Source organism: Anabas testudineus, chromosome 8 (genome assembly GCF_900324465.2).
Source record: "Anabas testudineus chromosome 8, fAnaTes1.2, whole genome shotgun sequence".
NCBI lineage: Eukaryota > Metazoa > Chordata > Actinopteri > Anabantiformes > Anabantidae > Anabas > Anabas testudineus.
In genome coordinates this window covers 14,370,373-14,395,181 of record NC_046617.1, presented here as the reverse complement: position 1 = coordinate 14,395,181, position 24,809 = coordinate 14,370,373, and the positions used below count along the sequence as shown (strand labels likewise).

Here is a 24,809-nt window from a genome sequence, read left to right as displayed (position 1 = left end):
GAGGCATTTAATTTAACACAGGCCTCAGGGAAGGTGTGAGGTTTTTATCCCCTTTACAAATTAATTTAATTAAAATAATCTGCACATTCATAGTGAAAACAATCATTGCCTCCCTAAACATAAACACAATGCATACATAGGTGGATGTATTGTAATAAGATTCATGATCTTCTAATTTCCCCCCTTTTTTTTTTTCCTGTATCACTGCCACAAAACTGCACATATTATTTTCAAGCAAAAGATTTTATTGATCCACAACGATCAGAATCGTAACATTCTGTGACATCACTGAACACAACAGCAATGTTCGATATTTTCATCACTGTGCAAATGAACAACACACCGAAACTTGTGAAAACAAAGGGCATGTCTTAACAGACACAAGTAATGGCACAAGGACGTCTTCTCAAACCTGAACTGATGCAACAAACGTGGTGGCTCACTATGGAGGAATGTTTCATTATTTTAAAGGCACTTTCTGCCTCATACACTTTGCCAACACACACATTTGAACGAAAACATCTAAAGTAAAAGTCACCTGTAAAGCAGCCGGATATCTTGGCAGATTTGCTGCTCTAGTTTATTGGAGTTGTTTCTCTTTAATGTGTACAGTACAGGAAGAACAACAGATCAATAAATAAATCAACATAAAATGAGCATTCGTTAGCTGGATGTCTGCCGACAACATTAAATAATATGGCTAATATCCAGTATATTATTTATTCAAATAAAACAGTAAGAGTGGGTATACTTCCCATTTTATTCACTTAAAACCCATATGTGTGTCACTGTTCATGAAAGGGATTCAGTCTCCTGCTGCCCTCTCAAAAAAAAAACAAGAAAATAATCACTCCCTGCAGAGTATTTCTGTCTTTTTCTAGCTACCATCATCCAAACTTTTGTACATCACCAGAGTGGCCTCTATAGGCATACAGGCTAATTCACCAATTGCTTAATTGTCACTGCTTACCTCGCACTGTGCCCATCAAACAGGATGGAAAGATTGCTTTGGCAAGAAAAAACAGAAAATTATTACTTTTGCTCAACTCGGACTATAACATGAAAAGTCTTGAAACATGTCGCGTAGAAGCACGTTGTCAGTGAATGAGCTATTCCTTGCACAGCCAGGGAGCTGCATTCCTATTAATACATTCATCGAACCTAGGCAATGTTTAGCTTCTGAGTTTGTAGATATATTCTAGCTCACCCCTATAAAGTCAGTTTTGGCACTAATCACTACCACACAGTTATAAGCACTAGGCTGTATGGGATGATAGTGTCTATAGTGTAATTAAACTGACCTAGCATCTTCAATGGACACAAAGCCATTGATCTGTTTGCATATTAGTGCCAGGTAGCTGGCACAGGCAGCAGTGTGGAAAGGTGATAAATGAGTTTTGATATCCCTGTGAAATGTGTTTCGATAGATGCAGGGTCGTTCAACAGAATCATCTAAATTATAGGAATCTTCCTTCACTCAGACATTCATCTTTATCAGTAGTCTCAAAGATCCCGTAGAGTTATAGCAACAATAAGAAGGTTCAGAAAGGTTGCACAAAAAGTTTACAGTGTACCACTATGTTTGGTTCAGCTGTACATCACAGGTATTGTAGTTCTGGTTGAATAAGTTGGCTATTTGTCCATCCACTATTACACACATTATCTCAACATGCCCCATAAATTTTGTATTTCATCAGAGAATTAATCACAATGTTCAGTGTTACAGAAATAAAACTGTGACGGGACGACAATCTCTTCTTTTTAGTGGCCACAAATGATTGTGAGCTTGTGAGTACATCAGCTTGGAGTGGCCATAGAGTGGGGCAACAGTGTAATTGGGATATGGTTAAAAATATTAAGACAATTTAGCCCATTTTTTGTACCTATGATTTCAGCAGGGGTGAGTGATCAGGATATTCATATTGCCATGGTGATAAAATGTCCATCAGGGTACACTTTGACCAGCAGTTTTCACATATCCGAGACCTCAGATTCCTTAGGCTCTGGGTCCTTCAAGGCATCATTTGTCACAGTAACCAAATTGGCATTTGAACGTGTGTCCATTGCAGAGTGCATAATGGGTAGCCATATGTCATCCATGTTTGGCATCACAAATATTTTCTGTGGGAAGCAAAGTGGAAAGCAAAGTCAACTTCATTTCAACAATAAAAGGAGAAGTATGCTTAATTAAAAGCAATTGCGAGTGTCTAACTATGTGGGATTATATAAAAATGCAATCTGAAATACATCATCCCTTGCGGATCCAACCGTGCACTGCCACGTCTGGAAACCAATGAGGCTCAAGTTTGGCATTTGTTGAAAGCCATATGTATACATTCAATCACAACTGACAACAGTGTGCACTGGAGCATGTATTTTATTGGAGGCACAGTTGAGGGGGTGGTACATAATAATAGCCCCCAGACGAGTCAAGCAGGGATAAATGCAGCTGTGAGGTAGATCTGAGGACACCTAGCTGTAGCAGTTTTCAATTGTGCCCGAGGGTATTCATCTAGCAGCAGGGGTATTATTACTTTGGGTATATATGAGGAGTGGGAGAGCCACAGGCACACTGCTTTGAAGTGCACGTAGGTGGGGGGGCGGCCACTCAGTCAATCACAGAGTTCTCAAAGTTATAACCTAAAGTGGCACATCTGGGGAGACATTCTCTTTACCCTTGAGCCTCTCAGTCAGACCAACCTGAAGTTTTTTAACTGTAACAGAAGGTAATAAGCGGGCGCCATGGGATATGACACTATCTACTAAGTATATTGACAATGTAAATAAGTTCTATGGCATGGTATTAGCATGCAAATGTTTCCCATTTTTTCTACTTTGTACCTGGAACTCTTGGTCCAGTTTCTTCTCAATCCAGTCAGTCACATGAACCAGAGTGACCTCCCTCTCACCTAGTTTAGGTCGTGCTTTCAGCTCCAGGTGAGGTGGACTCCGAAAACCATACCTGATAAACAAGAGGAAACATTCATGGTAACATTCTTGCTAAGATATAAATTCAGCTTGCAGAGCACAGTGTATTTAGGCTTTTAATATCATCTTCTTTAATCAGAATAAAAATGATGTGGCCTAATTTCTAAGTTCAGTGGTGATTAAAGTCTTTGTTTTCTGTTTAGGTCTATGCAGCATTTGTCCAGCAGATGGTGCAGCGTTATCTTCACAAGTCAGGATACCCAATAAAAAACATTTAATGACCACAATGTACAGTGTTCAATACCCTCCCCCCTGGAAGTGAACGTACCATATCCTGTCTGTTGGGGGAGGTGGGATGTTGACAGCAAGTGTCCCTCGGCATTCTTGCACCTCCACAGTGAGCAGCAGGGGTGTGTTGGACACCTCCTCCATCTTTTTCTTAATGAACTCCGTCTCTGTGGCTTTCTGGAAGTACTTTGACTTGGCTATCTTGTCCACAAAGCGCATGATCTTGCTGGGCCTGTGGCCTCCCACATAGCTACATGAGCAGAAGATGGAAACGGAGGAGGAGGGGAAGCAAGGAGTGAGTCAGGTTTATAATTTATTCATAACACCATCTCTTGCTACTCAGCACCTCAGTGGAGGGGAGTGACCGTGTGTTAGATTCGCAGGAAAGCTTTCAACTGTGTGGGACTGAGGGGGTGAGTGTAGGTATAGGTGGGTGGGTGGGTGGATTGTAAAGTGTAGGCAGTGACAATTTCTGCTCATTTTTTACTCTCATATGTGCTGATGTAAAGACAGATTTGCTCACCCCTCGGCTCCAGGTAGAATAGGCTTGTCACTGAGGAGCTCTGGGGGATCCTCCTCATCTGATGAGCCAGCACTAGACGATTCCTCATCGCTGTCTGCCAGGCAGTATGTCCGTGGCCTAGGCCTGTCTCACACACACACACAAACAAATGCTCACTGTTTCAAAGTCGGATCATAATGGCTTTGCACCATCAACAAGTGAATCTAATTCTTATTCAATGTTTCCCTATTGATATAAATCACAGGAAATATTTTTCCACTGATTCACTCAAGAAAGGAAATAACCCAGAATAAAATGTATTGTTTCAGTGGCATCTGCGGGCATCTATTCTCAAACTCACCAGTGATTGCACAAATCCACAGTGGTAAGCGTCCAGAGAGAGGATTAGTATATAAAGAGAAGGGAGGAAGAGCCAACAGAAAAACAGTAGGAATTGTGAACAAAGCAGATGTGACATCTAATATGGCTCTAAATGCAAATCGACCCAATTAACAACCAGCCCAAGTCTGTTTGTGTCAACAAAAAAGCTTATCCTTCAAACATCTTATCTTAGGCGTGTCACTGAGAATATTATACACAGATGAGTAAGGACAAGCTGTGAAGGATCACTCAGACCATAATAAAAGACAGACCAGACTCAGTTTCCTAAATGTCATTATAAACTTAAAAGAAGACATTATTAAGTGGAACTGAAAGACTAACCATTCTTTCCCATGCTCCCCGAGCCCCTCGTCCTCCTTCCCCAGACGGGCTAGGTTCAGCTTGGTCTCTAGTGTCATGAGGAAGGAGCCTGTGTAGGACACCTCCAGATCAAACCACAGACCTGGATAGAAAGAGAGAGAAATACACAGAGTAACATGCCCAAAGAAAACCATACAGTGACATACAGCGCCCAAAATTACCCAAGCACATCAACAAACATCAAAAAGAATGCTTTATCTGTGAATAAACAAGAATCCCCTGCCTAGTGTCTAATTGCTTTGAGGTCCCCTGAAGAGCTGCCAGGAAGTAGACCTATCCTCTAGCAAACACTGAAAAGGTCAGCTCTAGGGCAGTCCTTATTGGCTTATTTCATCAAGCTACTTCCTGTTTACAAATCACACTTCTCAGGAGGTGAGCAGAAAATGATTTGGATTTGAGTTCCCCCGCTGTTTGTTCAATGAATCCTAACCTCTACAGCTGATAAGTGTTGTTTTATTATTAATGTGTTTCCTTCCTTCCTCCTCTTGATTTTCAGCTCTCCACAAATGCTTATTGATTAGTGTATGTGTGGCAGCAGTGTCAAAGACGAGCAAAATGACACAACATTGACAATAACATTAAGTCAGAGCACAGACAGTGCCTCGTTGTCTCTGTTGAGAATAAATCACACAAAAGGGAGAGACAGTCTGGAGTGTCTAATTCATTTTCAAGGAGCCAATATATCTGCAGCTTCCACATCAGCATATGTGTTTCTACAGAGAACTGGGAAACATATCACTGTAACAGTAATATCATTGTATATGAGACACAGCATTGCTTTCAATCTAAACTGCAATATATGTTTTTTTGCAAAGTGACTTTATGATGCTTAACCATCATGTCCACATTATTAATGTGTAGCAACATCAGAGACGTGGCTCTAAGGACGACAACATCGACTAGTCTGGCACAGAGCGAAATGTCTCAAAAACTCCTGCATAGATTTCCACAAAACTGTCCACAGATAATCCCAAGGGGATGAATCCTACAGACTTTCGTGATCCTGTCTTTCCCACTATAACTGACTTTTCTGGTGCATATGTTCATAGTCTGTGTAGATATTGATTCACAACGACTTGTGATATTATAATGGCTGTGTTGATTGTGCTAATAAGTTGAGTCAATGCTAAAATGGGTCTGCAACATATAAGTAAGACAAATCAAGTCTGTCTATGAAATGTATGAAGTCCATATATTACATTTATTTCACCACTAATTCTAGATCAAAACACATTGAACCTTTTCAGCCCTCTAACGTTGTGTTTAATGTGGCTCTAGACTCTTGTGTTTCCACAGGAAGGTTCCTGGTACTCTTCTTTCCCAGGAACTAAAAGCCAGGAACCCTCCCTGGGTTAAAAGTGTCTGTGTCCTTTTCACAAGGTTAAGCAAATGTATTTTTTGTTATTCTATGCAGTTTGTTTTCAGTTCATTGTTCCTGAAATCTCTAGGGATCCTAATTATAATGGAAGCAAAATTTTAAAAATGATAGGAGTCAAAAATATATTTTCTGGAGCTTGAGAATGAATTACACTCTGCCCAAAGACTTTTAAGGGGTAGAGCTACAGTGCCAGGTAGGTAGAGAAACTAAGGCTGATGTTTTTGTAGTAAATGTTCACATTCATGTCTTTAGATAGCTTGTCACAATCTAATTCTAGATACGATCTCAAAAATAATTTGTCAAGAAAAGCTCTACTTCTACTTTGTGCATTTAGTGCCTCGTGGTGTGCTGTATTAACGTTATGACTGAGTTTGTGTCTTTCTAATAGTAAGTGTCCAGAAATCACAGTCATTCCCTTCTTCGTCACATTCATACATTGCAGATATACAGTGCAGCACATATATAGAGGTCATTCCCTCAGGACTAACTATGTGCAGGGATCAACTGATGATCCTTTGTGAGTATATATCTGTGGCTGTATGGGCTCAGACAGAACCCACTAATGAGCACTGTAGACTCAGCTCTAGAAATGCAGCTCAGAGGAGAATGGCCGGCTCCCACAACAGAATAGCAATAGGTAAAAACATTGTCAGTGCTCATATATTCAAAGACAGGAGATAAATTATTAGAGCACTAAACAATGTAAATATGACAACCTGCTTATTACACCCAAACAAAAAATAGCCAGTTTGATTTTAAAATCTTGACTTTTCTTTTAGCTTTTTGCTTCTTATGACTGAAACACGCCTTCTACAAGCCGTTTCCCCCCTTCCTTTTTCTTCAACTTCTCCTATCTCATTTTCTCCCAAAGCAGTGATCTCAGCTGTAATTAATAGGTCTCACATCTCTGTAATGTTTTTGTGTCTGTCTAATCAGTCTTTCTGCTGGATCTCAAGTCAGGCAGCAGACAGGGTGAGTCAGTTTCTCAGTAATGGATGAGGGGGACCCAAGACGTGAAGTTTAATTACTGTGGTATAACACAGAGGGGCTAGGCTCCAGAACAGACGGAGAGAGGGCAAAATGAAGTGAGAGCAAGTCTTTCTATTCTGTCAGATACACAAGAGAGCAAACTGATAAACAGCCTAGGTTATAATGAGTGATGGAGGAGAGCAGATGGAGGGAAAAAAATAAATTGCTGTCGTAGCAGACCACCCAGAACACAGAGAACAGTGTGACATAGCTAGTATGGTTTCTCTTCCTACCTTGGTGGTCCACTGAGGGTTTGGAAGCATGGAGGATCTTAGGAATGGAAAAGCCCATGTCAAGCTCTGTCAAAGTCAGTTCATTCATAACATATGGCAGCTGAAACAAAGCAGACAGTCGAAAAAAAGGATTTAGATTTCACAACAGCTATATTGTAGATGTATATTTCTGCAAACTACTACCAGCACCCACCCTGATTTTACTGAGCTTCATTTGAATCTTTTTGGAGACAACATTGGCCCAGTACTTTTCTCCCAGGAAGTCCCAGAATATCCTCCCCAGAAACGCATTGACCCAGGCTTCAGGCTCCTCAGGCTCTTCTGAACTCCTGCGTAACTGAAACGTGCACATATAGTACCTTTCATTTCCTCGACATAATATTGAGCTGATAAGTTTAGTTCAAATAACTACCTATCTGCTCGGATTTGATCTGGTGGTAAAACCCATACATAGTAGTTTTAAAGTGACAATACAGGAAATCATTAGTGGAGGTTGCGCATTTAAAGCTGAAGACTCTGCGGGCTCAAATGCAGATGCACACTGGCTGTTTGTCTATTTTATTTCAGCCTTTTATGTATCCCATACCTTTTTGGTAGCTCTGGGGCTGCTTTCTGGGCTCTGCCCAGGACTGTCAGTGGCATTAGGACTTCTGAGTGGTGCCTGGCGATTAACATATTTGGCCATGTAGACATTATAGTCCAACATCATCTTCTGTTTCATTCCTCCAGTAGAGCCACAGGAGAAAGCAGAGGAGGTCTCTTTGTGGCGAGACAGGGAGAGCTCCTCCAGGCTTCCCCGGCTACTGCTCCTGCTGTCAGCCTCCAAGCCTCCACTAGACTGGGTGCTGCTACTGCGGCTGTGGGATGGCAAGAAGGCTAAAAATGGGGGAGCGGCACCATGTAAAGAATAAGGAGAAGTTAATGTGATACAATGATGCATCAACAACATTATCAGTAATTAAATCAATGACCAACCAATGAATCAATCACTACATATGCATGATGCATGCACAAAAACTGTGTGCAGCCCTGGTTAGTTAGTATCTATTCTGTATTCACGTCTCACAACATACTGCAGCACTCAGCATGCTTTACATCTGAAATGCTGCATCCTCACATACTACCACAGAAATGGTGTTATAATACTACACATTGAAAGTCATTATAATTTCTATATATAGCTACAAAACAGCTTGCCATTATAATGTTCTTTCCAGTAATCCTGGCCCTCCTGCACTGCCTTTATCACTGGACTTGCACTGTACTAGGGTTTCCTTTTGAATGGAGCCCTATTGTTGCAGGCTTATTTCCCACAGTGGAGACCATTGCTGTAATATGCTGCTTCTCTGTGCATGTAATCCTGCTGACCTATTCACACTCATCTGTTTGCTCAGTTCAGGGGATTGGAAGTCCCTAAGCTGGAGCTTATGCACAGATCTGATGTCTGTGCTGTTACACACTCAAGGGAACTGCTATTCTGAATATGATTGTGTGTGGAAAGTGTGAAAGAAGCAAATAAGCCTATATACCGTACATGGCTGCATTTTGGTGTGTGATACTGTACATTGTGTGTAGGTTTATCAGCTCAATTTGATACTCACCACTCTTGCAGATGCCAGGCAGACTGCTAGCTCTCCCCTCTGACTTCATTCGGGATGCTAGAAGAAATCTGCGGAACCACTCCTCCTTTTCCCGACCTGTCCTCCCAAACAGGTAGATTGTCAGATCCCCTCCTCCAGGAGCTGGTCTTTTGGGTTCCTCTGTTGATCCTGATACTTCTGTTTTCTCAGCCTTGTTTGTTGGTTCTGGCTTCTCACCCAGCCCTGTTGATTTGTCCTCTCCTGTTTCAGGCCTATCTCCTTGGGCTTTGGACATGAAGTCCTCCTGCTTGGCCAGCTCAATGCAAATAGGGTACTTCTTGTTCCAAACTCTCTTCCTTGCCAGGCTCTGGGGCATCAGGAAAATCTATGAGAATGGGCAATAGTCATTCATGTTAAGATGAGGATTTTATTGTTTTGTAGTTACTTAAGGTCCACAAGATACATAAAACATCATATGACCCAACAGTAACACTTTGTACTGCACTTTAATGCAATTTGGGTCAATATGGCAGAATGACCCCATGTGTGAGTGAAGTGAATATATGAACCAAAAGAAAAAAGGCAGGAATAAATGCAGATTTGTTCTGTTAATATTGAAACTATTAATTATATTATGAATCATTATTCAGTGTTGTACTGTATGTTTCAGTCAAAAATACATTCTTGCTCCAGGCAAACTATTAGTACTGTAGGCCAAGGGATGAGGTGGGGGTATACTGGATCTCAGAATGGTTAAAGCAATCATATTTTAGCTATAAGCAGAAAAATGCATGGTTAGGGACACATAATGTCCAAATCCAACTCTTATAAATGCAGGTGACATTCAAGGTAGAATAATAGCCACTGTAATAGCAGTGAAATGGCACTTTAGGGAGCTGTTTACTTCCAGAGAAAGAAGAGTACAGCAGTTTCATGATGAGGATAAGCATAATGGCCCCTTTGTTCCATGATACACATGAGAGACACGGAACATGACAAATGTCTCGTTTTTGTCTGGAGCTGTGTGTTCAGGGTCATTGCCTGTGATAGTCACTTCATGTGTACATACAGAAGTTAACTGAAAATGAGTGACTTCATCACTGAACATGACCTATTAGCAAGCATTCCCTTAGAAAAAGGCAAAGATGATGGTATGTGTGCTTGATGTCACTATCTCTGTTAAGATTCTAAAAGCACACAAATGCATTTAAGAGCCAACATAGACACACAAACCTAACATCACCCTAATTTCTTTCTTTATCTTATGAGCCTGCACACAAACAGATTATAAAGTTTCAGCATCCCTCTTTCCTTTCATGACAAGCATACAGTATACCCACAACAAACACACCTTGCTGTCAGTCAGGTCGTAGATCTTCTGGCTGATGTAGGTGACATCAGGTTTAGGCTCGTTGTGAGTGGCACGACGGGAAATGTTCCGATTGGGCTTAGACAGACGCAAGACTGAACCCTCTAGACGGACGTAAACAGAGTGGGTCAGGGTGGCGTGATACATCTCTGGGTCATAGCTGTGGATCTCATTCATCCAGCCCTGAAGGGATAGTGGGTAAAGAGACTGAATCAAAATTAGTTGTCATACATCATACACATAGCAGCCAAAGATTTGAGGTTGGAGGTCACAGCCTTACATAAATAAAAGTACTACTTTATACAAGAACGGTGGACTGATCAGGTTGTTTATACAACTCAGTTTAAAAAATAATTCTCTCTCAGAGGTGTAATACTACAAAGAGCATACAACAAAAGAAAAAGTGGGGCACCTGAAACACTCACTCATTGTTGATCCTCAAAGGAAAAAATGAATAAAGAGAAAGATAAAGAGGAACGTGTGTCCCCATTTCTGCTCTAAGGTCTATAGTTGATATGCTTGTATCCTGTTCTGCACAACCGCAGAATTTCTTCTTTGGGAACAGACGTGCCCTACAGGCATTAGGCTCTCCTGTGCAACAGCTTGGTACTCACAAAGGCAAACACACACAGTCACAAGTACACAAATTTACGTAACTCCCTCAAACTGCTAAGCAGTTCTCTTGTAGAAGAGTTCACACAGCAATGAGGAAGGTTAATTGAGAACAGGGAGCAAATGTGGTCGAGCTCTCATCTGATTGTTCAAACTATATCTGTAGCCATCACTGCAGCCTAAAAGTGTAATACAACCTCAGTATGTTTCTGCCAGTCCCCATGAGGAAGCCTAGAGTTTAATTCTCATCCAAACTCCTACCTTATCATTCCCAAGGGATGTTCTATGAGCAAAGCTAATTCAATTGAAACAACAGAGGAAATTTCAGAGCCTGGCTTTAGAGAAAGTGTTGAAAATGAAAACAGAGTCTAAAGATACAAAACAAGGTCTTGGGAGACAACAATCCTTTATACAATTTACAATTTACCTTGTGCTTGAAAGTAAACAAACAGATTTTAAGAGTTTTGCACATTATGGCATCACCACATATGATGATTCCTCCAAGGGATGGTAAGATACATGTAGTACAGCCATGTATTATCGTCTAGATATAGAAAAACAATAAGATACATCTAAAAGGTATTATAGAAAAAAAAATCTGTGACTGTCTTGTATTCACAAATATAACAGGAAGGGGTAGGAAAGCATACATCTGCACAAAGCATGTACTACAGCTTAATTATGCCAGTGATAATGATGCAGCAGAGAAAGACCTTTATGAGTACAATGAATTCGGATGACTTGGCCATCCATGCTGTGATTTGTCTCACCTTGAATATTCCTGGTTCTTTGATATCCAACTGAGCCACATTCCAGTGATCTATCCTTCGCCTCTTCCTTCTTCTCCCTGATGGGAAGCGTCGAGAAGAGGACAGCCAAAGGACTAGCAAAGCCAACATGAACCCAGCTACTAGCCCGTGTACCACTGCACACACACAAGGTGGCACTGGAAAGACTAAGTAGCAGTACACCAACTGTGTTAAGAAGATGAGGCCAATGACAGGCACAGTCTCCACCTCCTCCTCTGTTTTCTCCTCCTCATCCATATCAAGTTCACTACACAAACCAGTGCTATCAGTATGGGGCTTCCGTGACCCGGGTTGATCCCCATCTGGAGTCTCTGTATCAGTACATAACTCAAAGTCTTCACTGTACAGTTCACAGAAGTCCTCATCTTCTTGTCGAGCTACCAGGGCTGACATGGAGCAGCGCCCCAGAGTTAGAGATGGAGACTTTTGAACAGTGGATGAGTAGGCCTGGGTGAGGGATGAAGCTGGTGCCAGTGATGGGAAGGAGAAAAAAGTAAAGTCAGGGGCCTTGCCTGTGGGAGTTTCTTCTTCATCTTCCCCTTCTACACCTTCCTCCTCCTTGATACTGTAGTTGTTGTTTCCTTCTGCGTGACCGTTTACCGCTGTCCCTCCACTGAGTTCTGACGCACTGGAGGACAGTGATTTGGAGCGAGTGGCACTTCCAAGAGCTCCCACGGCAGACTCATCCCCCATAATCTTACTGAAAAGCTGGAGTGGATCTGACATCACCTCTGAGAGCCTCCGCTTAGTGTCTTCTATCTTGGCCTCCACCTCTTGGACCTTGAAAAAAGATCTACCATCCGGAGACATGATTGGGGAAGAAGGGGCTGTTTTGGAGTCTCCACCTGCCTGAGTAACAACGACAGGGCTGGAGGATAAGCGAGGCTGGGAGAACTGCTTGAAGAGCTGCATGTTACGAGGTGGAGGCCGATGAGATGACTGTATCTGCTGCCGTTGATGATGAAGAGGCCCTTCTGGATGTTCTGCCTTTGAAGTGTCCGTGGACAGAGACTTAACAAATGATTTCATTAAGTGTCTGTGCCGTGCATGTGATGGTACAACAGTGGCAGGTGCAGGCGTGGTTTCTCTGGACTCAACGTCATTGGACAAAGACCTGACCAGGCTGAGAAAAGGCTTGGGGGATGACAGTGTTGCAGACTTGCAAGGAGAGGAGCAGCTCGAGCTTGTGGATGGGGGATTTGCTAAAGGTCTGTCAGAGGGCCAGGAAGAACTGGCAGGAGGGGTGGAGCTTAGGTGGGGGTGGGTAGAAGTGGAAATAATAGTCATGGCTGATGAAGGTTTGTGTGACTGGGGGTCTATAGTTTGCACAGAGAGGGTGGTGGATAAAACCGGGAGCACAGCAGCTCCAGTGGAGGTCTCCACTCCAGTGGACTCAAACAACAGTTCCTCTTTTGCCTCCAAGCCTGTGGTGACCGACTGGTCATCAGCTCCTGAAGCTTCTAGACCATCCAGCACGGATTTAGCCCCAATGGGGGGCCCATAAAGCTCCTCCTCCTCATCGTCTTCCTCCTTCCCCAGCGCAGAGAAATGGATGGTGATGGTGTCACGAGAGTGGGACCGCTGCACTTGCAGCTTGGGTCCAGGGGCATGACGGGGGGGAGGAGTGTCAGCATGCTGGCCACTTCCCCTGCCGCTGTTGCCTGGACTGCTCATCACCACCCTGTACAGGGCAAGTTGCCTGGGTTAAACAAGACAGAGACAGTTAAACAGAAGCAAAAACATCAGTGTGAGGGTGGAGGCGGAGAAGGTACAGTGCAAATCACCAATGTGATAAATGTCAGGCACACCCACCATGCACACACAAAGTGCTTAGGCCAGAAGACAACAACTTTGCAGCTGTCTGTTTGTCCTAATGTAAGGAGAGGTACGTCTGCACTCCCCAATCCATTAGCTGTCATTATGCAAGGGTAGAGCTGAAGGATTGGGTTGCTCTCAAGTCTGGCCTGTTTTTGCCTTACCCACACCCTACTCACTCACTCAACCTGACTATGTCAACATGATTAATGGGTCACTTCAGAACACACAAGCCTTGAGGAGAAGAGCCATCAACATCGCAGCTGCACTGAACTCCATCCTCCACAGAGGGCAGTCTGCATCAGAGTGCTGTAAGGTGGTGAACAACAAAGGCTGCTGTTGACTAAAGGATTTATTAGCAACATTACCTTACACTCTGCAAAAACAGAGCAATATTGACATAAATTCAGAGTTTAGTTCCCAGTTTCCTGGCATATATACTACAGCTCAAAAGTTTGGGATCACTTAGATATTTCTTTGTTTTCCAAGGAAAAACGCATGAACATTTTTCCCATTAGTCTGAATGGGAAATTTGATTTTTTACTTGCTATTCTGCCATGAAGTCCAGCATCCTGAAGTCTCATCTTCACTGTTGATGCTGACACTGGTGTTTGACGTGTACTATTTAGTGCAGCTGTCAGTTGAGGACCTGTGAGGTGTATTTGTCTTCTTGCACAGTTACATTTACATTTAGCCATTTGGCAGACTAAACAAGGGTAGGCAGGGTAAGCATAGGCCACAGTTGGGATTCAAATCCCAGTCTCCCACATGGAAGACCACTAACCAGCTGCAAGAACAACAGACCTAGAGACACAGATTGCCTCTCCAACACAGTCAGACATTAATGGCCAGTATGGGGATTGAACACATCGTTATTAGCACCATGCTCAAACCATCTGAGGTAACCGGCCCACTTGTTACACAGTTGTGCATGTGGGCCTTGCACCCCTTTTTCTGTCATTGTTAGCCAGGTTGTGCTGCACAGTGAAGGGCGTATCCTTCCTTTCTAAGGACAACAATAGACTGACGGGTCTCTAATAAAAAGTTCTTTCTTTCTGCCTATTGCTACCTATTGGAACACGTAAACAAACAACAGATACTGAATTAACCTAATGAATGCCATGCCCCCATGTTTTCTCCATTAGTACAGCTGTGTTAGCTGTGCAACACAATTGCAAAAGGTTTTCATATAATCGATTAGCCTTATAAAATGATTAACTTGAATCAGCCATACTAGGAGATTCATGCAAAGGACAGACAATTGTGTGAATTGCATGAAAACGTGTTTTTCTTTGGAAAACAAACATTTGCAAGTGATCCTAAACTTTTGAGGGATAGTGTATAATGTGCAATATTTACACTTTCATTTTTTTGGTTGCCACCATTTACTTATAAAAATATATCTCTTTAATTCTAAACCACTCTACTGTTTTTCCTCTGCTTGTCACTATCTTTGCCTAGCTGCCATTTTTAGCTGTCAGTTTATTAGAGGAGATTTTTGTGCTATTCAGAGCGGTCAGACTGGCACAAAATAGTGAAGTAGTGGAGTGTAAAACGAAGACAATTAGCTAAAAGATACTTAAATGCTTTAAAGAGGTAAACTGGAGAGTGGTAATCATTTCTGCAACACCCTTTACATTACACTCAGTTATTTAATGCATAGTTTACTGAAAACTAGAAATTGCTGTTTTAAACTGGAATGAAAATATGTGATAAACATGTGATGTTTATTCCATAACCAAAAATGCCTAAAAGGTGAGTGCCCTTATTCATATTTGGTCTTTTTAGCTCAAACATACCTCAAATATTGTTCTTCTCCTTTAATTCATTTTGTGCAATTTAATCTCTCTTTTGCAATTGTGTCTGTTTTCCTGTATTATTTTATAAAAATCACGTATTCTAAATCACATATTATTACTTTAATGCTTTCTGGGATTCTAAAAACATAAACATATTTAATTATAAGCCCAAAGCATAACAACTATTCACCTCCTGTGATCACAGGAACAAAGCGTTTATTGTATAGTTTCAACACAGCAGAACCACAGTCATTCATCACACAGCTATTTCACTGAATGATGCCTCATTCTGCCGCTTGCATACACAAGTCCATCATCTGTGGTTTGTATTATCAAACAGGAACGGTTTCCCCCTGCTGACCCCTGCTCACTACAACATTAAAACTACTAGGTGGATTTAATGTTATGGCTGATTGGTGTATAACCATGCACAGACCACCCACGTTTTCACACTGTGTCACTAGTTTGTCTTGGTTTGTGTGAGAAACATGAGAAACTCTTGGTGCCCCTTAGTTTGCACTGCATTTCCACAGACAATGTGATTCCCAGTCATTTACCTGGCTAGGCGACAGTGGATTTAGTGTGTGTCATTTTAAGTATGTTGGTGTAGAGGTGTGTTTCTTCTGCCATGACTGTGCACAACAGACTGAAAGAGACATAAAGAAAAGATCAACAAGAAGAAGTCAGCTGAAGAGCGGCAGAGGGTCTGTAGAGGCTGGAGACCTTGTCTATGACCTTTCACAGACAACCTTTTCAAGTGGAATTCACTTAAAGCAGCAGAACCACAAAGATGGAGAGTGAAAAAAATGATGGAGTGGGGAGAGGAGGGAGAAGACAAAAGAGTAGACAGACTGAGCCAATGCTGAGGGAAGTGCTTGTTGTCATCAAAGCTTGAAGGACAAATTAAAACATTGTGGAGGTTGACGGGGTGAGCACAGAAAGACGGTTCCAAGTTTTCCTGGAGTCGGGTTTTTGGAGGGTGCAGCCAGGAGACAAAAGAGACAGCACTGCATGGAACGATTGTTCTGATTTTTATTCAGGTTTATCTGTTTAAAATAATGCAATGAAAGGATAAACAGACAGTGAAGAAAGTGAGAAGGGAGCAAAGGAAACAGAGACATTAAAAAAAAGTGCCTAGTAGTAGCTAAGAGCCTACTTGAGCTTACTTTTCTTATTTTGTTCCTTTTTGGGACTGAGGCTCACCTGGTTTCCTTCTCCTCTCTCTGCATTTGATGGATGGGTAGTTACTTTTAGACTGTCACACACCCATCAAATATCTGGCCCTGAGGAGGCTTGTCTGATTGGGAGGTGTGAGTGTGTCCAAAATGCCTGTTTCCAAGTCCCAGGAGTCTCATCACATCCACAAATTAAATACTCAATGTACTCAATATACTTCTTTTCTTCTTATGATGACTGGATCTATCACTTGCCTTGATGCATGATGTTTACATTATAACATCTCATCAGCAGCAGCCTTGATGCTGTGTGTGTGTGAGATGTTTATGCTATGCAACATATTTTAGCCCCTGCATGAATATTAGAATAGCTTTTAATGAGAAGCTGTGTTACTTGAAATTTTTAAGCACAAGAACTCAATTTCTGTGAATTAGGTTATGTTAAATACCTGCATAAGAAGTAATTTCTATTGATCATGAATCACTACGTGACTTTGCTGCATGCAGATGAGAAATAATCACTGGTGGACCTCAATAGAGATGGACATTCAGGCTCACAATTAAAAGTACAGAACAGAAAGCACCAAACCAGAGATACTACCTTTTATTTCAGGCATTATTCTTCTTTGTCAAAAGCCGAGTGCCTTCGATACTAAAGCTTCTGGACCACAGACAGTTGGAAATTTGGTTGCAGATCAGTAGTGGCTAATTTGCCTTAAGTAGGGTTGAAAAGTAGGCTACGGTGCCATGGTCAAGTCATGTGATTTCAGACCTCCAGGTTCATAGGATATATAGGCATAGTTTTAAGCCATGGATCAATACGACTCAACAGTGGCTTCAGCAGGTCATAACATTTATGGCTTTTTAAAAATGAAATATTATATGTAAAGTATTATTAGTGTGGGATATTCCTCCCTGCATTTGTTTCACTGTAAACTTCACCATATTGTGAACTCCAGGCCACCTGTATCTGTGCCAGAACCTTTGTGTGTGTTGCTGTAGTTGCAGACAATAAAAATCCTCACTGAATGCTCCTCTTTAAGTAATAGCGTACTGATGTGATTGGATGCGTCAGCAGGTGTCGAGGACAGAGTTGGCCTTAGCTGAAGGTTGCATACCAAATTTCCACAGAATGAAGATCAAATAGAAAAGCCTGCTGAGAAAAAGAAATGAAGGCTGGCATCAAGAGCGTGGTGAGTGGATAACTTAAAAAAATGGGGCAGCGGGAAAGCAAAGAGCAAGTCCAGAAAGAAGAAAGTCGGCAAAGCATTAAAGGGAGAGGGTGACAGCAGGAAGATAGATCGGGTGAGACAGAGAGATTGGAAATGTACACAGAGAGAGAGAGGGAGAGAGGTTGAGAGAGCAGTCGACTGTCACTAACAGCCTCAAGACACACACATCCACAGAAGCTTTAGTTTTGTCACTAACAAGTGCATCACACACACACATACACAAGCAAAGAGCTCCTTGGTTACATGATGTATATCATTACTTGGACGGGGTGAGAGAGAGAGCAAGAGTGAGGAAGTCACGTAATGTGCAGTTAGCACCTAAAGCAGGTAGAGTGAGAAAAATAGAAAAAGGCACAGAGACAGAAGAGACTTTGTCCTCCACCACATTACAAGCCACAGGCAGTCACGTACCAGCAGAGAGAAGGTAAACACACCACAAGCCCTTTTTCATGCTCCACTGTTCTCTCCAGGGAACACAGGTCCTAGTCATCACCAGCACCCTGGTTACACCACACATATCCTGTACACTTACATAAGGAATTCATTAAAGGATGAGAGCAACTGAATGGAAATTACTACATTTCAGTGGCTTTTTCTGCTAAAAACACGAGGAGACAACAAAAGACAATAGACAAAAAGCAACTGAGAAGAGGACATGAAAGCCAAACAACACTATTGTTTCCTAAGCACAGCAGGCAAGGAAACTCTGACCTGACTCCGACAGTGATGAAGAAGCACATGCTGTAGTTCTTAAAATAGCTCCAGGGGGCTGTCAAGGTGTTAGTCCCATAACACTGCACTGGCCACTTTAAGCACTCACTGGAGGACAGATAGATGGGGGAATAAAGGGATGACTATGGACAAAAGAAAGGGAAAGGAAGGGGCAGAGCCTCAAGGGATAATTGACTTTCCAGGAAAGGATGAAAAAAGTTTCCACGGTTGTTTGACCAATAATTTATATAACCAGCTGACATAACTTTTTGTGTCAATATCCATATTTGTAACTGCCAGTTACTTTCATCATCGATTTGTTGTTTCTCAATTAATTAATACATTTGAAAAGATTTTCCAGAGCACAGTATTTTTACATTTTTAATAGCTTGTTCTGTGTGATCTTGTTCTGTCTTCATTAGATTTACCAGCATATTTTGCACTTTTTAGCCTCAATCTTTAGTTTTAGTTTTTTATTATTTATTATTTAAATAGCATGACCCTTTTAAAGCTGGCACAGTCATCATTGAAATGGATTATCTAACACTAATTTTCTTTGGCTTTTCATATAGAATGATAATATCAAATGCAATAAAATAAATTTAAAACATAAAAATGGCAACAAAAAAATTTGATGTAGCTGATTCAGAAGGGAACCTCCATCATATTGACAGTAAACAACACTGGCTGCCTGATGCTCAGTATTAATGTGTGATGTGTCAATATGCCTCTTGAACCAATATATTTGCGTAACAGCAACACACACACACACACACACACACACCTCCAAATACACACATGAATACATAGAGTGCCGGAGGACAGTTTGATCAGCTCCATCAGCATTACAGTAAACAGTGAGTAGCGCTATGATGGTTAATATCACTGCTCTGAATCATGCAGACCTCTTATAACAACAAAAAAAGGAGGAAGAATGAAACAACAATAAAACAACAACCAGAGAGATAAACAGCACTCACACAGCTGGATCAAACCGGTTTTCTTCACCCTCTCTCTCTCTCTCTCTCTCTCTCTCTGTCTTTCTAACCCAGAATTCAACATCAACACATCCAACATCAAACCTTGCCATGCAGATGATCGGGTGGTTGCCATGCCAACAGTGAAGCTTTCATCTTGTTCCGCACTTATCCCTGCATCCTTTTGTTTGGCAGCGCAGATTGTGCCTTCCTGTATAACCTTCATCTCCTAGGAGTGCATGGTGTGTTTATGTGAAGCACTGCGTGTGTGCGTGTGAGTGTGTGTGTTTGTGTGTGTGTGGGATGTACGGGAGCTAAACCAAAGCACAAGGAGAAGAATAAAGATCTAAGTCCTCTTTCAGATTGATGACAATCAGAGAGAGGACAAGTGTTTGTGCATCATTTGGCTGTTTTGGGGAACATGTTCTCCGAGATGAAGGAGTGCCCGATCAATTAGTAACCTCTAATTATGGTTGTCAACATCAATATGCTTTCTTGTGACAACTTCAGCTTTTCCCTCCAATCTTCCCTCTGAGTGCTGAGATAAAAAAAATAAAAATAAAACATGCTCATTATCATCATTACAAGCTTGCAAGAAGCGCTATGTGGGTTTAGCCTGTCACTCCAATAAATAACGGATTTGCACTGGATATCGATGTCTGGAGCCGTCTAACCCGATTTGACAGTTTAGAGATCAAAAGGTGGATAAATGCAAAATCCTAACTAAACACACACAAACACACAGGCACCCAAACATATTAAGCAATTTATAATCTGTGTAAAAGCTGCTTGACAGCCCACAAACAGCCGGAGGGTTTGGTATTAGTCATAATCCACCCAATTACATGATGAATAGAGGAAAAGATGGAGATGTGAGGTGCAAAGACAGAAAAACATAAATTGAGTGTATTATACAGATGCATATTATAATCTCTGTCTGGCCACAAATAAGTGGTCATAGTACTTTCAGTGGTGTTTTCTAATCTATTCACCCGAAGAGTTTCCTGCTACATTCCCAGCATCAGTGCTTCAGATTCTTTTAATGACTGACATCATTAAAAGAGTCTGAAAGAGGCTCAAAATATCTGAACCACTTATTTTTCCCCTCGCGTTTGACAGTGATGTACTACACAATGGAGGCATCGGCACAGAGAGCGAGCACAATTAGAATATTTGTTACAGGCCACAACAAAGGGTGGGTTTCAAGTGGAAACGTGTAATCGTTGCTTCTCTATGTGTGTGATCACACAGTGGACAGTGATAGGGATAATTGTGTCTGTCCGTTTCTTAATACACACAACGAATCAGTTATCAGATAACATTAAGTCCTCCTTCCTATAAAATTGTACTGCATACACTTATAAACATTTGGTCCTCCAGTGCGTATTTACAGCATCACATTGGCTCAGATAAATACATTACGGTGCCTATGCTCACTGTAATAAAGGATCTGTCACTTCCTGCAATAATGCTGCTCAGTGATGTCTTTTTAATTTGTTGTTTATACAAAACAGTGGAGTTCTATGGCACATTGAAACATGATGTACTATATGAACCTTTGGCTAAATAGACAATTCATTGTTAGTTTGGGTTTTTACATTGAATTTATTGGTAAAAATGCCAAATGCCACCACACCTGCTGGTTGGTGAAGGTGAACTGAATGAACTACAGTTAACCTGCTCTGCATTCACCTCATACGTGCTGTATAATTGAACGCATGAAGAGTGCAGTGTGTGCATATCAAGTGTGTGTTCACTGTGTCCAATCCGCCTATGAGCTACACAAACTTCCTCCTTGAATTTTAACGTTAACTTCCTGTTTTGCAAGATAGATGCAATGCAAGCAGAGCACCACCCATTACTCTCCTTCTCTACTCCGAGGGACAAACACATGTATCTTTTGTAAAATTACTTCTTTTTCCAGCTACAGTAAATTACTGCTTATGCTGTAGGATTGCTCAGCTGTTCAGTTGAGTATGTTCTTTGTCAGTGTGCTATTATTAAATTCATACACTAGTGAATAGATGGACAGTGCGTGTATACACACAGACACACATACATACAACTGTGACAGTGTCAGCAGCCATTAGCTGTGACACTTGTGGCTGCTTGTCACAGTGGAAAGAGCTGATGGCTGCTCCACTGTGTGTGTTGTGTGACATACAATGTACGTACAGTACACGTGTGAATGCATTTATCCATGTGTGTCCTTCCATGTCAAAACAGTGCTGCATACCAGCTGTCCTGAAAATGAATCTATAGGCAAACACACTTTCCACAGCACTTAACATCAGCATCACATCCGTTTTCAGTGTGATTGTTTCCGATGAAATAATGGATAATAATGGATGGATAAACTACTTGGCCACTAAATACGTTGAACATCTCATTCGAAATCAATGGACCTTAATCTGCTGCTTTAACTGGCTCCAAATTTCTGATGAGGCTTTCTACAGGCCTGACTCACGGCTGGCATCCCAGTTCATCCTAAAGGTGTTGGAATGGGTTGTGGACACGGTGCAGGTCTGACACGTTGTTCCACACCAAAGGATAAATCATTGAGGAGCCTCTCTTTGCGGATGGTGACAGTGTCCTGCTGAAAGAGGAAAGTGCAACCCTCAAACGGTTCCCACAAGGGAAGAAGCATGCTTTTGTACGCCGTACTAATGTATGTTGTAAAATAAAGTTTTTCCTTTATATCAACTATGAATCCAAGTTCAATGTGTGAATGAACAATCACAGACCAAAGCGATTTAAAAGTTACGTCAATCTAAGGGAAACATTTGACTGTGAACTGCACCTGTGACACATGCCTGGTAAACATCTTTAGAAAATGAAAGTGATACCATATCAGATTGTGTGCCAGTATTTTCAACCTGATGTTGACATTTATAAGCAGAAGTCCAACAGCAATTAGCTGAAACACTTCTCAAAACTCCAGCAGCTCCAACAGTATTGTTTCTAGTATTTCTTCATTTACATCGGTCACATTAAAACTGCAGTACGTCAACACAAACATGTGAATACAAACACGTTGAGTACACTGACCAGCACAGCCTGGCTCCACGAGGGGCGACTGGTCCACTGCTGACTCAGAGATGGCTCATCAGACACCCTCAAGCTGAATTTATTTCAACTGTGAACTAAACGTGAACTGCACTTCAACCTGAAAGTTCACAGTCTGCTGCACACGTGAACACAGACACATTCAGTCACGTCCATTAGTTTTGCTGTTTGTTTTGTTTTGTTTTGTTTATATTGTATTTTTGGCTTTTCTATGGATCACCAGTGTTACAGAATGAAGGCCTCATGACAGACAGTGCACCATCCACCCCCTTTATATCCACAAACAATGGCTCATTCAGACCGTTCAGCTGCCACTGTTTGCTTTTATCTTCACAGACAATTTGTCTAATTAAGCTTAAGACTGGCCATTTCCTTTAGACTTGCTGACACAAACCCCTTAATCTATAAGCACACCTCAGTGTGTATGGACACAGATGTTGGTAAAAAAACACAGGACAGAAGAGGTCTTACCTTGAGACTTCAGAGGCATTCAATCTTCCCCTGCAGCACAGCTTGACCTGACGCACACAGCACAGCCATGGATCATGCTGCTAACATGCCTAGGAAACAGGCACAGAGAGGTGAATTTGTTTAAGCGGTGGGAGGAAGTTGCATAATTGAATGTCTCAGTGGCACCTGACACAACCTGACCAACTGTCTGTCTGATAAATGTTATCTACTTTCAAACTGTAACAACGAGTGTCACACATGCTTGACAGTTAAATGAATATGTTTGCATTTGAAAACGGCATTATTCACCAAAAACTGAAAAGGAATCAGCTGCAGACCTAAAGACATCATATGCATCTAATATATAAATGTGAACATAGATTGCATGAAACGTGATGTCTTGAAAGCAACTTCAAGCTTCAGTAAAACATAAGCTTGCACAATAAAGAGGTGACAAGGAAGTCAAGGGAATTTGTGTGCATGAAAAGTAATGCTACAGCTCCTTCAGGAAGTGGTTCACATGAGGACACTGGGCACAAACTCCCTTCAAATGATGTGATAAACAATGTCACACAGACCTACAGTGAGCTCTGGATGGAATAAACATGGGATTTGACTAATGGGTGACGCACAGAAGAAAGTGTAAGTGGCTGAAGTCTTGGATGACTGTGATGCTGTGGCCTAGCTGCTACTGACACAAGAACCAAGACGAGAGGAGAGGGGAGGGTTGAGGGTTCAGACTAAGGAGCCAGAGTTGTCCACTAGATTAAAAACCACTTCTCACAGGGCAACTGTGGAAAACATCAGTCCACACAGCTGTGATGGACACTGGCTCCAAAACCTGCCACAGAGATGTGTTTTAACAGGAACATATGTCACAGTTTAATGTGGTCGCTGTGTGTGTGTGTGTGTGTGTGTGTGTGAGTGTGTGTGTGTGTGTGTGTGTGTGTGTTGATGCTCTCTTTTGTTATTACTCCAAATAATAACATCTCCATCCGCCCCTTTGTCCTCCACACGTCTTGTCTTTAGCTTTGCTCTTGTTTAGTCAACCGGATTGAAACACATGCAAAAAAACAAACGCTGCTTTAATCTTACCGAGCTCATCGCACCTTCATCCGCAGGCCACCGGTTCGCTCTACATCCAGGCTTTGAATCTGCGTAATGGGACGAGGATTCCTGCGTGGAGCGCGTTGATCCGCAGCCCGGAGCGCACAGAGCACGGCGGGGCTGCCGAGGGCTGTCTGGCTGGCCTGTGCGCCCAGCTGAGAGTCCGAGGAGGCAGCGACACGTAGCGATCTAACCCGATCCGCCGGCGAACGCAGGAGCTCCGAGTGCGTTTGTTTTGGTCAATGGGAGATGATCAGCGCCACACCCCCCTCCTCAAGCATTACAAATGACACTTGCACCCAAAGAAGCATCCCGTCGTCAGCAGTGTGGTGATTCATATTTGATTGTGTTGCAGCGGGAGAGTGTGAATTGCGTCACGGCGTTGCAGTATGTCTAGGAGCCGTGGATTGCCTTCCACCAACACCATCACCACGGCTGTCTCCCTTTCACAAGGACTTCAGCTGAGCAGCAAATGATCAGCAGGAGAAAACGCAAACAAACAAACACTTATGCTGAACTGTATGTTATATAACAGGCATCCTACTGCAGGTTGGACCTACCTCTGGACCACATCCACCAGGTGCTCACTGTTTGTGGTGGCCGGTGCATCCATCCACATTTCGGCTCGTTCAGTCTGATATTTGCTTGCACTGGCTGCCACCTACCGGGTTGAGGTAATTACATCACATGACTCTCTGCTGAGCCACTTCCTCTTTCAGCACCACCTGTAAATATGATCTATCATCCGTGCGCGTTGCCGAACAGATGATGATGCTCTGTGCTCTGGGTTGTTGTTGACCACAATTTCAGGAAAACATGAATTTCTGGGTGTGAAGTGTGTATTTTATTTATTTAATAAAGAATGTGTTCTTTCAAAGTCAGATGTTTATGATAGTTTCAAATAATCCAATTATGACCTGAATGCTTCTGTGTGTGTGTGTGTGTGTGTGTGTGTGTGTGAGATTTTACCATGATCCTCATTGTATT

The 24,809-nt window shown here is 42.1% G+C and overlaps 1 protein-coding gene across 3 annotated transcripts; it reads right to left on the bottom strand.

The window, feature by feature from the left end:
• Positions 1 to 224: 224 nt before the first annotated feature.
• On the bottom strand, positions 225 to 24,550 carry tex2 (testis expressed 2). 3 transcript variants are annotated; one of them, XM_026353275.1, is made up of 14 exons: positions 24,383 to 24,550; positions 23,811 to 24,283; positions 22,737 to 22,825; positions 11,452 to 13,189; positions 10,052 to 10,252; positions 8,722 to 9,085; positions 7,707 to 7,996; positions 7,314 to 7,457; positions 7,121 to 7,220; positions 4,442 to 4,562; positions 3,740 to 3,862; positions 3,257 to 3,466; positions 2,842 to 2,962; positions 1,972 to 2,121 (listed from the first exon to the last, which is right to left on the bottom strand). In XM_026353275.1, exons 4-14 carry the CDS (start codon positions 13,162 to 13,164, stop codon positions 1,972 to 1,974), a joined length of 3,537 nt encoding a protein of 1,178 aa, XP_026209060.1. In that variant the 5' UTR covers positions 13,165 to 13,189; positions 22,737 to 22,825; positions 23,811 to 24,283; positions 24,383 to 24,550. The 3 variants fall into 3 exon arrangements, with proteins under 3 accessions (XP_026209068.1, XP_026209060.1, XP_026209052.1); XM_026353267.1 differs by having other exon boundaries at positions 23,811 to 24,550; XM_026353283.1 differs by lacking the exons at positions 22,737 to 22,825; positions 23,811 to 24,283; positions 24,383 to 24,550 and having other exon boundaries at positions 225 to 2,121; positions 11,452 to 13,164.
• Positions 24,551 to 24,809: the final 259 nt, after the last annotated feature.